At 35.5% G+C, this 11,906-nt stretch overlaps 1 protein-coding gene across 3 annotated transcripts in view; it reads right to left on the bottom strand.

The window, feature by feature from the left end:
* Positions 1-6,224: 6,224 nt before the first annotated feature.
* Positions 6,225-11,906, bottom strand: part of GABRA1 (gamma-aminobutyric acid type A receptor subunit alpha1) — a 48,355-nt gene continuing 42,673 nt past the window's right edge. For all 3 annotated transcript variants that reach the window (XM_074884116.1, XM_074884114.1, XM_074884115.1), the window contains exon 10: positions 6,225-9,021. In XM_074884116.1, coding sequence (XP_074740217.1) covers positions 8,713-9,021 — 309 coding nt within the window. In that variant the 3' untranslated portion in view covers positions 6,225-8,712. The remainder of the gene's footprint in view (positions 9,022-11,906) is intronic.

Genomic DNA, 11,906 nt, shown 5'->3' on the forward strand with positions numbered 1-11,906 from the left:
ATCTGCCTTTTATTTCACCTGTGGAATTCTGTTGAGTTTCTTGGACAGAGGGGTGATCTCAGCGTACATCCAATGTTAATGGCTGCTTGGCCTTTCTGAAGCACAGTAGTTTAACTGTGGAAATTATCATAGTAATACAGTGCACATTTAATAAGAATTTTTCAGTCAGAGAATGATGATTTCTGTGAGGGCTGTTGGTCTCCCTTTGGAGCAAAGAGAGGACAAGGACAACCTTCTGCAGCCCTTTTCAGTCTTATTGTTTGCCGGTGCCACAATGTCCCTTCTGAGGGGACCACAGAGACAGCCTCACACTAAGGCTTAGGATCTTCCACGGAAACTTTTGGCAGGTGCAATCCTGCTCTGTGTCAGGTCACTCCTGCGAGGACACCTGTCTGGGCCATGGCAGGGACTGGTCGGGGAAGCTGGGCAGTGCAGTGGGCAGGTGAACGTTGCCTGGGCTGTTTGGTCGTGCAGGTACTGGCTCCTGCCAAAGCCCTGGCCTGACCAGGAGTCATGAAGTGGCAGCTGTGGCATCACCTCCTGCCCCATCATACGGATGCACGTGTTCACTGCTTGCCAGCCTCCCCTAGCTTGTGTTAAGCTGCTTCATCCCTGACTTTAAAGCCTTCTTGCCTTCAATTCCTTCTGGTGTTGTATAGCCAAAGTTTCTGTGTCCTTATTTTTCTCCATGTACGCTGATGAGCGTATCCATTCTAACCATGCAAAGTGCTGGCACTCTTTGCGTAAAGCCTCAAGCATCAGAGCTGAAATCTCAGGCAAGTTCCTTTCTGTTACTATACTGTGGGATTGGGGACATGATGTATTTATTACAATTTAGTTTCTGCTGTGTTGGTTTCTGTTCAAGATCCTTCACTGTGCTGACCTTGAAGCAAGCTTTCTTTACTTTAGCAATGCACACCATCCAGCCACAGTGATGATTTGAAGAGAAATGGATGATTATTTGCCGTTTGCACTGACTATACCTTCTGATATCATCAGTCTTTTTATCTTTTAAACATGCATTCCCAGCTATTAAATACTAGATATAATAAAACAAAATAATAGCTAATAATCTGTATAGCTTGCTTGCAATACAGAGGTATAATAGCTTGTCTGACATTTTTTAGAGCCAATATTTACCTTTATCACTGGTAAGTGCCTCCTGAGACTCATTATTCATGTAATTCCCATTAAAAGGCAGCAGTAAAACAGCCTGTTGTCTTACAACTCTTGTTGTTAAGTACACTATGTATAGTAATAAATATGTCAGCTTGTGCTACACTAGAGAATTATTATTATTTCTTATCTCTAGACATTTATAAATAAATGAATCATGTTTATTTATAGACTTCTTTTCATTTACTTCTTGCAGTAGCCAGATAAAACTGCTTTTCTTTAGGTATATGGTCATATTTCTTGAAGTTTGCTTATTCCCTTTGAACCTAAGGATATTAAGGTATTTTATATTAACAAAATTAATATTCTTGCTTTTTATATCCTTTACTTTGTTATTAACCAATGATAATATTTAGGAAAAAAAGTTGTACTGAAAGATAAATTATGTCAGTTCTAGAATAATGTGATAGAAATACTTTACAGAATTGAGTTACATGAGTTCTGTTATTTTTACTGCCATTACTATTCCCAAGGCCTGATACAGGAAGGCAATAATTAACTTGTGTCTCTAATTTGTCTGATCAGTGGCTCCATGCAGATCTGTGACAACTCTCAATATAAATGTCAAGCTCGTTTATATAATTAGGAAAATCTTTTGCAGCAGTGTGAATATAACCAGGATTATTTTTTCTCTTTCAAAGACTAGAAACCCATGTTTGTGTGGTTTACCACTTAAGCATTTAGGGCACTGTTCATGTGTCTGCAAGAGTAAGATTTTTAGCCTCATGCTCAGGCAAAATCCAGACTGAGAAAATTTTGTTAGCAGAACTTGCTGCAAAATATAATGATCTTTTTCTTGCTTTCTGTTGTAATTATTTTTTAGCATCACCAGTATGCTTTAAAAGTCATTCTATGCTTGGTCAACAATACTGGGTGAGGTTTTCAAAAGCATCAAGCACTCATTTAATTCTGATCATATCCACTTGAAAGGGTGGTGGGTTTTTTTGTTTCCTTAACTCATTTGTTAGGAGAAGGCCAATGCTGTCTGGGGGTGGGGGGTGGATGATGGATCCTTAATCATCAGGACTAAAGCTATGCTAAACATCCAAAACTTAACTTTCTGGTTTACCAGTTTTCTATATTATCCATAATGATCTTTTCTGTCTCAGTGTTCTTAAAATTAATTTTCTCAATTTTTATACTTTTTGAGAGTTGCAAGCAAAAAATTTTTCCATTCAAAAACTGTTAAATGGAAGTGGACATTTTCAGCCCAACCACATTTGTTGGAAGAGAAGGCCGAGGTTAGAGTCACTTACAAAATGAGCACAACCATTGAGATTCAGTTACTCAGTGACCAGAACACAACTCCTATGCATTCTTAGAAAGCTGCTAGTGAAATGATGGCTGGGATCCTCTGGAAGTATCACATGGAACTGCAAAATGATTTGCTTTCTCTGGGAATCTGGCTATCTTTTGGGGGAGGAGATTAGATATGGATGTAAGAGAAGTGCACTCAAGTGTGAAAATTGTGTCTTTGCAGCTAGCTAAACATTCTATCAGTACATATATTACTCGCATAATACACACTCTGTCCTTTTAACCTGTGGAAATGGGATGTGTTGCTCTAATTACTTCATGTATGTTTTCTTTATCTTCCCACAGACAAGATAGTTAGGACAGAGGTTAGTCACAAATAAGCTGGTAAAGGCCCTGTTGACCCAATGCCCCATTTTGCTTGGTCTAAATTAGCCCAGTTCCTTACAAATCAGGCACTGGTGAGGCAAGCTAGGGAGGAGATGATAGAAATGTGCAGAAATCAGCAGGTTGATTGACAGTAGATATTGTCTTGTGAGTAAGCTGTATGTAGCAGTTTAAAGTTTGATTTAGCTGTCTCACATAAATGAAGAAACAAAATCCTATCAAGTCCATAAAGTTTTACATTAATCTGCATATCATTTTGTTATGTCCATGAGGCTTAGCTGAGCATTGTGTGTAGTTACAATTATATTTCACATTGCCACATTAAGCTAATGTTTGATCTAAGACTCCCACACTATTATTTCCTGAGGTATGCACCATTACCTTTGTGAACTGTGTCCCTCACCTCTTCATGCCTTCCATAGCCCCTCAGGCAGGTAAAAGACAAAAGCTGAAGTTGAATTTCATGGGTTTTTGTAGAAAAACAAAATCAAAGCAAAAACCCTGTCTAAAATGCCTCCTAAAGCTATTGAAATGAACAATTTCATCCAAAAAGGGGATGGCCTCTTAATTTAGTTGATTATGTTTAATTGAAAAATGTTATTTTTCTTAAATTTATGTCCCCACAACAGGTCTTAACACTTGGCAGAGATTTTTACTGTGGCCTCTACTGGCTTTTTCTCTTATTCAGAAGGTGCATTCATTTAAAAGATTCTTGGCTGAAATCCATTTTTCTGTTTTTGTAAGGTATTTCATTAAAAAGTAATTTACTTTAAGAGAAAGATCTTTCTATTGTAGCTTCAGTAGGTTTTGGGTTTGGTTTTAGATGACCATGAAAGATTTTCTTCTGTTTGATTTTTTTTTTTCTGAAATTTTTCATATCTGTGTGGTAAATTTTTTTATATTAATAAATATCACTACAGTGGAGAGCAGTCCTAGAAGCTTACAAGCCACTTGTTCTGCTGCTACAGGCAGTAATGGAATAGGACCTCTAAGTATGTGGGTTTTTTTTAAGGAATTTGTGTTAATTGCATAGTAGCACTTTAGTCACCTATTATTGAGCAGATGATGCATACATGTAAAACTACCATGTAGCAAAGATTGTGCATTCTGGGCAGCCAGTAGCAAACCACTCCTAAACAAATTTATCAGCTTAGGCCTTGTTCAGATACTTAGGCTTGTACAACTTGAGATTAATTAAATACTTCATATATAAGGACCCTTGGAAAGAAATTAATCATATCTGCATTCAAATATCCTTGATTGGAGAAAGAGTTCAGCCAATACATCTTTCCTCTCTTGAGAGCACATTCAGAGAAGCAGTGCACTTTGCTGGTCAATCTGTCTGTGTGCAGGTTTTTGAGGGAAAATGTCTCTAGTCTTTGGGTCAAATGCATGTAACAGCTGTGCTGCAAGTGTAAAATCTACTCAGAGCATCTTCAAATGCCCTAAAGCAGTTTAATCGAATAAGTTTATCAGCAGCTGTGAAGTCATCCTGCCTATTTGGATGCGCCTATAGCCAGAGTGAATGAATCTATAGAAACTTGTCATTTCAAGGCTTTTACCTCTCTTGTTGTATTTGACGTAGTTTGTAATCAGATGCAACATGACAGCAACAGCTTGACAAGCTGATAATACATTTCACTTGCAAAATTCATGTGATAAGACTGCAAACACATTTTTATTTAAGCTATGTCATGTTTATGCATGGCAGGAGGATTTTTTTTTTCTGTGGATCTACTATAGAAAGTCTGAGATCTTGGGTTTTTGTCTTTTAAAGTATGACTGATATTTTTACCGCCTCTAAGGAAAAAGTTTGACTTTCCCCAGTCACGCTAATTTATTTGGACAGTCATTCAGATACAAAGAACAAGCTAAAAGAGGTTCTCTTACTATTTGCTCCCTGAAGCATGTGTGCCCCATTTTCTAGCCATTAGGGTATTTCATAAGCTTTTATTATTTACCATCTTGGTGAAAAATAGAAGGAGATAGAGACAAAAGGAAATCAGTTTTTTCAGGTCTCTCATAGTCCAAGAGAAAGAATGTCATTAAGAAAGTTGGTGGTGGTGTAAAAAAAGTTCTTGGGCATTAAGAAAGCCCCGCAGTAGCTTCTAGGGATGATCCAAGAAAAACTGGAGAAGTTTCTTGAACTGATGTAATATCAGAGCAAACAGCAATGCCATGTCATGGTGTCATACTGGACTGTCTGGTGCCTGTGAATCTGTCATCTGACGAGGCTGTTCTTCCACTCTGGAGCTGAATAGTGCTATATATTTTTCTCTGAGTCAAATCCTCTTGCATCTAGACATTTTCACTCATTTTACTCGAGTAAAATTCTGCCTAAAAATGTCTGAGCAGTGACAAAGGAGATGGATGTGAGAATCCCCATGTATGCTCTACATCTGGCATGTGAACATAGGAGGTGGGTGTTCAAACAGTGTCACTTGTCACTTTCTTTACCATACTTCTCCAGAAAATCCTGTGTGGGTTTCCGTAAGGATTCATCTCTGTGGTGTTAGTAGTAGGAGGCAAGGAACAGGGATTCAACTGCATTATTCTCATTCAAAATAGAGGAAAGCATAATAAGTTAATAGAATCTGAGCCTGTATTAACACAATCTTTCCTTCCATTTTGAAGAATGCTGTAGGATTCATACTTAAGAACACTATGAATATTGTTATATACATATATACACTTATATCAGCCTTTCCTGCTTTGGATCTTCTAAAACTGTATGTCTCCAATTGGCTGTTTACCCCTACATAAGAGTATGAGCCTTGCTTTCCAGGAACTTTTCCAAGAAAATTTGAGGGCTGAATGGACTGAAATGGCTTTTCCTCTCTCTGTATTTTTCTATGTGGGAAAGAATGAAGAGCTGAGAATTGAAATTTTCAAGCTATACATATGCTTGTTTGAATGCTATCCCCACAACCCATTAAGTGAAATAATATTATTTTATACAGTCTGAGGTTCTCTTCTAACAGTCTTTCTTAGATTGATGCCTTTATTTAAACAGTGAAATCTATAACATAAATACCCACATTTTTACTCTCACTCTCTGGTTTATCTGCCATTTTTTCTGGGAGACAACGCACTTTGTTCTGTTCCTACCCTATATCATATTCATTGTTGTGGTAATAAACGTTAACAATTGTTCATCTGATTCAATTAATTGCTTTACTGGATATACATTGTACTGCCTGAACTATCTTTTTTGAATGTCAAACCAGATTTTGGAAACATTCCTGTTGTTATATTTGTCCCTGGAAAACACTGGACAGAAAATTACATCTACTAAAACTGCATTCATTACCAAATCCGAAGAAACTACGTTTTTGAATGAATAGCAGTTTATCAAGCAATGTGTCATAAAAGGCAGTAACTAAAGAAAACCAAAGTAAAACATTCACTTTCATTATTGAACATTTTTAGCTTTATTATTATAATAGAATTACAGTCTGACATAAAATAAAGAGCTTTTGCTAAACTCTGTAAAGCAATACATGCTTCTGCCATAAACAACCTCTATTAGATTTAGGTTTTATTGCCACATCACTGCACTGAGGTGCAATAAACATTCAATGTCATCTTTTTAAAATTATCCCAGGAGTAAACAGAAACTGTCCTCTATAAGAGTGTATCATTATTTTCAAGGAAGACTTACTATTATTACATGGTTTAGCAAAGCATTGTAAAAAAGCTACATAGAGAATACCTTGTCTTTGATCAACTGTGCAATCAAGTTTATACAGTAGAATACTATTGGCATAGACTAACTAAGAGGTGATATAATGCAATCATTGCATAGCAAAAAGCAGACTAGTTAAGTAATATTCACATCTAATGTGCAAAATGCAGACCAAAAGGTAGCTATGAATTGCTAGAAAGGTAAAATGCCCTAAATGAACACACTAGTTTAACGCCAAAAATAACAAGATAAACAAGTACACAGAAGTTAAAGAGCCATAGTTTATTTTTTTCTATACATATATCTACACATGATACCAGAAGATGAAACATCCCCTTTTAATAAGCTCCAATCAGATAACTTATCAAGTTTAGACAGGACCAAGTGTTAGACAATGAAGCATTATTAAAAAAAAAAAAAAATCTTCTCTAAATAAAACATTAACTATTTCCTTTTGTAGATAATGTCAACTTTTTGATTTATTCAGAAAGAGTTTAGAAAACATTGCCTATGAAATTTGACTCTCAGTAGCTGTTTCTCTGGAGGCTCATGGAGCGCTGTTTTAAAATTCATTCAATAGCATATATTACGTTTTCTTAATTGATGCTTGCAAATATCCACCATTCTTCCCACCTCTTTGACAAATCTTTATCTGGAATTTTAGTTCTAAGAATCAGCAGTAATGATACTGACTAGAATTTATTTTAAAGGGAGCACAATATCTGCAAAATGGACATCTTGTATTTAAAGCCCTTACATATTGTTCCTACAAATATATTGCTACAGTAAAAATGAAATGTAATAAGTTTACTCAATAAAATCTATTTTCCTGTACATTCTTTTATGTATGACTTTTTTGTATTTAATGCTACATATATTACATCACTTATTGTAACAGTTATGTATCAGCAAATATAGCAGTAATATACAGATGAACTTCTGTCTTAACAAATATTTCACCATTTTTACCTACCAAATATAATTCCATACTTTAGTATTTATGCATGACCTGAGCAGACCAGTCATTAATCTAATAGTATACATTGGATGACATTGTCAAATTGCAAGCTACTGTACACTTAACCACTTTACAAATGGAATTAATTCCAAGCACTTTCTGCGTATTTATTTTTTTAGGCTTTCCAGTACCACTTTTTTTTTATTCAGGCTCTAAATATGTTTTATTGGGAATTTAACAACATATTAAGAGCTAAGAGGTGAATCCTACACAATGTTTTAAGAACACAACTTTAAAAAAGTAAAAAAATGTACAATCTCATGCTGCATATTTACATATATTATTTAAATACTATATTTTGTCTTTCTGCTACCCATAAATCTCAGTCTAAAGCTTCTTTTTAATGTATCATTTTATAAAAGAATACATTCAACATATCTAGAGCTTGCAAAAATTGGTTTTTTTAACTCTCTAAAACTTAGTGATGAGTAAAAGCTATCTGTAAAAGCATCCAGGAATAGTTTGGATTACACAGGTGATAAGGGAACTTGGGATCTGCACTTGATTGTGCAACTGGTTTAAATCTAGTCTAGTGACAACTTAATGCTTAGAACAAGACTGCAGTAAGACAGCAGATTAAAGCATTTGTTACCATTAGATCTTATGTGCTATACAGTGACAAACTGTACCTAGAGTGAGTAGATTTCCTTTTTCTTTAAAGACCATTTAATATTGTAAATCAGGTGGTCTGGAATATAGAGGAGAAAAGGGATTAGGAAAATAACGTATCTTATGGGATTCAGCAAATGTAAAGCTTTACATCCTTGAAAAGATTATAAACAGTGGTTGAATAAATGGTATGGTATAGTATGTGCATCAGGAACATCATAAAGAATATCTTCCCACTCCCCACAATCCTTTGAATAAAAATATCTTTTTCACATACATATACAATACCTTCTGGGGACATTCAGTACTAAGCTATCTACAAATGGTTTCCTTTTTGTTCATTACTCTACAACTCTTTCTTTCCCATTTTCAGAATCACTTTTCTGAAGTATATAATTCATATTGTTCTTTCCCTCATACACAGGTTTTTTAAATATACAGATATATTTTACCTTTTGTTAAATAAAGAAACCTTTATTTTCTTTAAGACAGAGACAATGAAGAAAATGGGAATTACTGTATGTGAAAACGGGAAGCAATTCCCAGAGCAAAAGACAAAACAGGACTATACGAATAAATGAGGTTATTGATGTGGAGTTGGAGCTTTTAACTGGGGCTCCCGGTTTAAATAGGTAGCCCAATAGACTAAGTTAAAGATTCCAAAAAGCAATGGGAAGGCTATTCTTGATAGTCGATCAATTTTACTGACGCTGTTAAAAGTTTTCTTGGGTTCTGCAGGTTTTGTTTCTGGCTTAACTTCTTTGGGCTCAATCGTTGCACTTTTAGCAATGGTTGCCAGCCCAGGGTCCCTTGCAATATTAGGGGTGTAGCTTGTAGCTGCAGCTGTGTACGTGTTATTTTTCTTAATGAGAGGATCCTTCACTTTCTTTGGCTGAAGAAAGAAGAAAATGTTTTATTCTCACTATCTTCTCAACAGATAAGATTATGAAAAAGCACCATAAAATTTTGCAATTAATTGAATTTATACCACAAATTGTAATAAGATGTAAGAAAGAAGTTAGTGTCTGGATACATGACTCATGTAAAATATTTAGGTGAAGACAAAGACATAATCATCCACCTGTGTTACTTGTATTAGTTAAACCAAATTAGATGATGGACAAACTATAATGAGGATTTATACCGATACCTAGGCTTACTGATCAACAAAATTACCTTTAATGGCAATCAACAGTGACAAACCACTCATAACTCAATATTCCCTTAATCAACTGTGCTTCTTGACCAGGACAAAAAACTTTAAAAGACACTGAATTTCTTAAGGTAGCTTTCCAGTATTAAGACAAATAATGTTATATGATGCATTCTAACACAGTTCATACATAAAAATGCACAATAAAAATATCATCTGACCATGCACTAAGAGAGTGGATTATTTAATAAAATGCAACAGTATTCTGTTCACTAACAGTTTACAGCAAAAGCATATTCGTTATGGAATAGAAATTTAATGTCCCTGTTTGAGTGTTACAGTTGGATCATAACGGCTGAAATGTCATTCCATGTACAAGGACTTAAATAGCTGTACGATTTTTGCATCCACCTACCTATATTGTTAAAGCAAGAATGTATTGGAAATCTTTTAGTGGAGAAGAACTTATTGATTGGAAAGATTATCTAGATTTTTCCCCTGAGTTCTTATATTTTCTAGTATTCTACTTCTGGGATCTACTTGTAGTAAAAAAATTAAATTTTGACAGCTGGGGATACAAGTTGGAATTCAACTTTCCCTGTTGCAGACAGTCCAAACCCTTGGTCCAGCCACTGCACAAGGATAAACATAGAGATATGCAGTGGGTCGTTACGGTGGTATAAAGAAAAGCATCACTTTGCTCCAAGTTCCTCTGATTATGAGAAAAAAACAGGTAACAAAAAAATCCCAAGATCTTAGAAAATCCTTAGGCAGCATTTGCCACAAAAAGAATAGACAAATTCATTTTATCCTCTTAGAAGGAAAAAAAAGATATGGCTAAAGAGAAAATATCAGTAGAATGTGATCTATTATGTCATTTCACAAGATAGCAAATATAATTCTCTGTTTTCAAGAAGCAGCTGTCCCATGGAGGCAATGTGTTTTAAAGTAGTCACAGTACTTTTTATGTCAGATCAACTATAGATTAATAGCTATATAGATAACCCAGTGGGAGGACTTTGGTAAAAAGTTCTTGTTCCAGAGGTGAACGTTTCAGGGAGCAGATGGGCTCCTGCAGGACACTTGGGAATGTGAAGAGAAGCTGCAAAAGCATGAGGGCAAGTGGGGAGAGGCTTGTCGAAGCACGGCTTGGAGGCCCATGCAGTGAAGAAATGAAGACTGAAATGTTAAATTTTTGCTACTTAGTAAAAAAGGGATTCACATAATGACTCTGATGAAGATGCTCTTTATTTCATGACAATAATATTCAGCTTAGCTTGAGGCTAAGAAAAAGCTTCGAATTATCTTGGAATATTTCAGCTGAATAGGAGGAACAAACAGGTTGAAAAAAATACTCAGAAAATAAAAAAGGCAATGTCAGAAAGATTTTTTTTAGTTGTCTGTTCTCTTCCTCCTGAGCAGGAAAGCTGCTAACGTGCTTCCTGAATACGAAGCCAGTTCTGTTTCCTTCTCCTCCAGATACTCTAGTGAGCAGTAATAAATCCAGCAGGCAAAGAACCGCTTCACAGAAGTCTCAGAGAAGACCCCTTCTAGAGATTTAAATGTCAGGAGGAATCTGATCCACAGAAAGCCATGACACCAGTCAGGGTCTTAATATTTCATGTCAAATTCAACTTTATGAAAAAGTAATATGACAGCTAATTAGAGCTCTAATTTTTATTAAGCTGCGATGTGCTGTTCACCATTAGTTTGCCTGCCTTGCCTTCCCTTACGTCTGCAAGTAATGCACTCTACCAGGTACTGGTATGTCTGTGCTGACTGATATCAAACAACACAATAAAGACCTTTACCTGCTGAAGAATGTAAACCCATAAATCTTCCAATGTTTTAGAGTGTTTGAATATTGTGTTTATATTGGTGTGGGTTTTTTGAAAATGTAATTTCCTTTGAAACAAATTAAATGGCTGATTATAGTCACTGTGTTACAAGTTAGGTTATATTAACAAGGCAATATTTAACATTTAAGGATTTTGCTCTATTAATACAGCCTATTTTTTAGAGTAGATATTATGAAGATAGGAGCACAACAAAGAATCAAATTATTTTCAATTAAAGTATCAATAACTGAAAACTTAATCTTCACCAGCAGTCATGCAGCTCATTACTGTTTGTTTTGTTACTTCACTCATTTGTTCTACAACACTTTTGTATTAGTTGCCATTGTGTACAAGTCCTAATTTTATTTCTGTTTTCTCACTGACTTATGTAACTAAGTAGCAAAAAAAAAATAATTATAATTATATATAGGCATACACTCCTGAATTAAACGCATATATTCGTGTACCAATGAGTAACATCTGCTCCTCCAAATATTTATTCTGCTGAATCTCTAGTCTGTGAATGTTCGTAATAACTAATTAGGCAAGTTAAAAGTCTCTTTCAAGATCTCTCAAAAAAAACCCCAACCAAAATGAGCTTCCTCATAGAAGCAGCTGACTTGAAACTCATAGGAAATGGGAAACTTTCATCCCCTAAATGTCCTCAACAATTTCTTGATGCATCTGTGATTTACAGGCCAGGTCTCCGCATGATGTCTCTCTATTGCGTTCAGGGAGGCATGGATCAGGATTGCACACTCTCTACACAACTGTCAATGCTTCCCC

This window comes from Strix uralensis, chromosome 14 (assembly GCF_047716275.1).
Source record: "Strix uralensis isolate ZFMK-TIS-50842 chromosome 14, bStrUra1, whole genome shotgun sequence".
NCBI lineage: Eukaryota > Metazoa > Chordata > Aves > Strigiformes > Strigidae > Strix > Strix uralensis.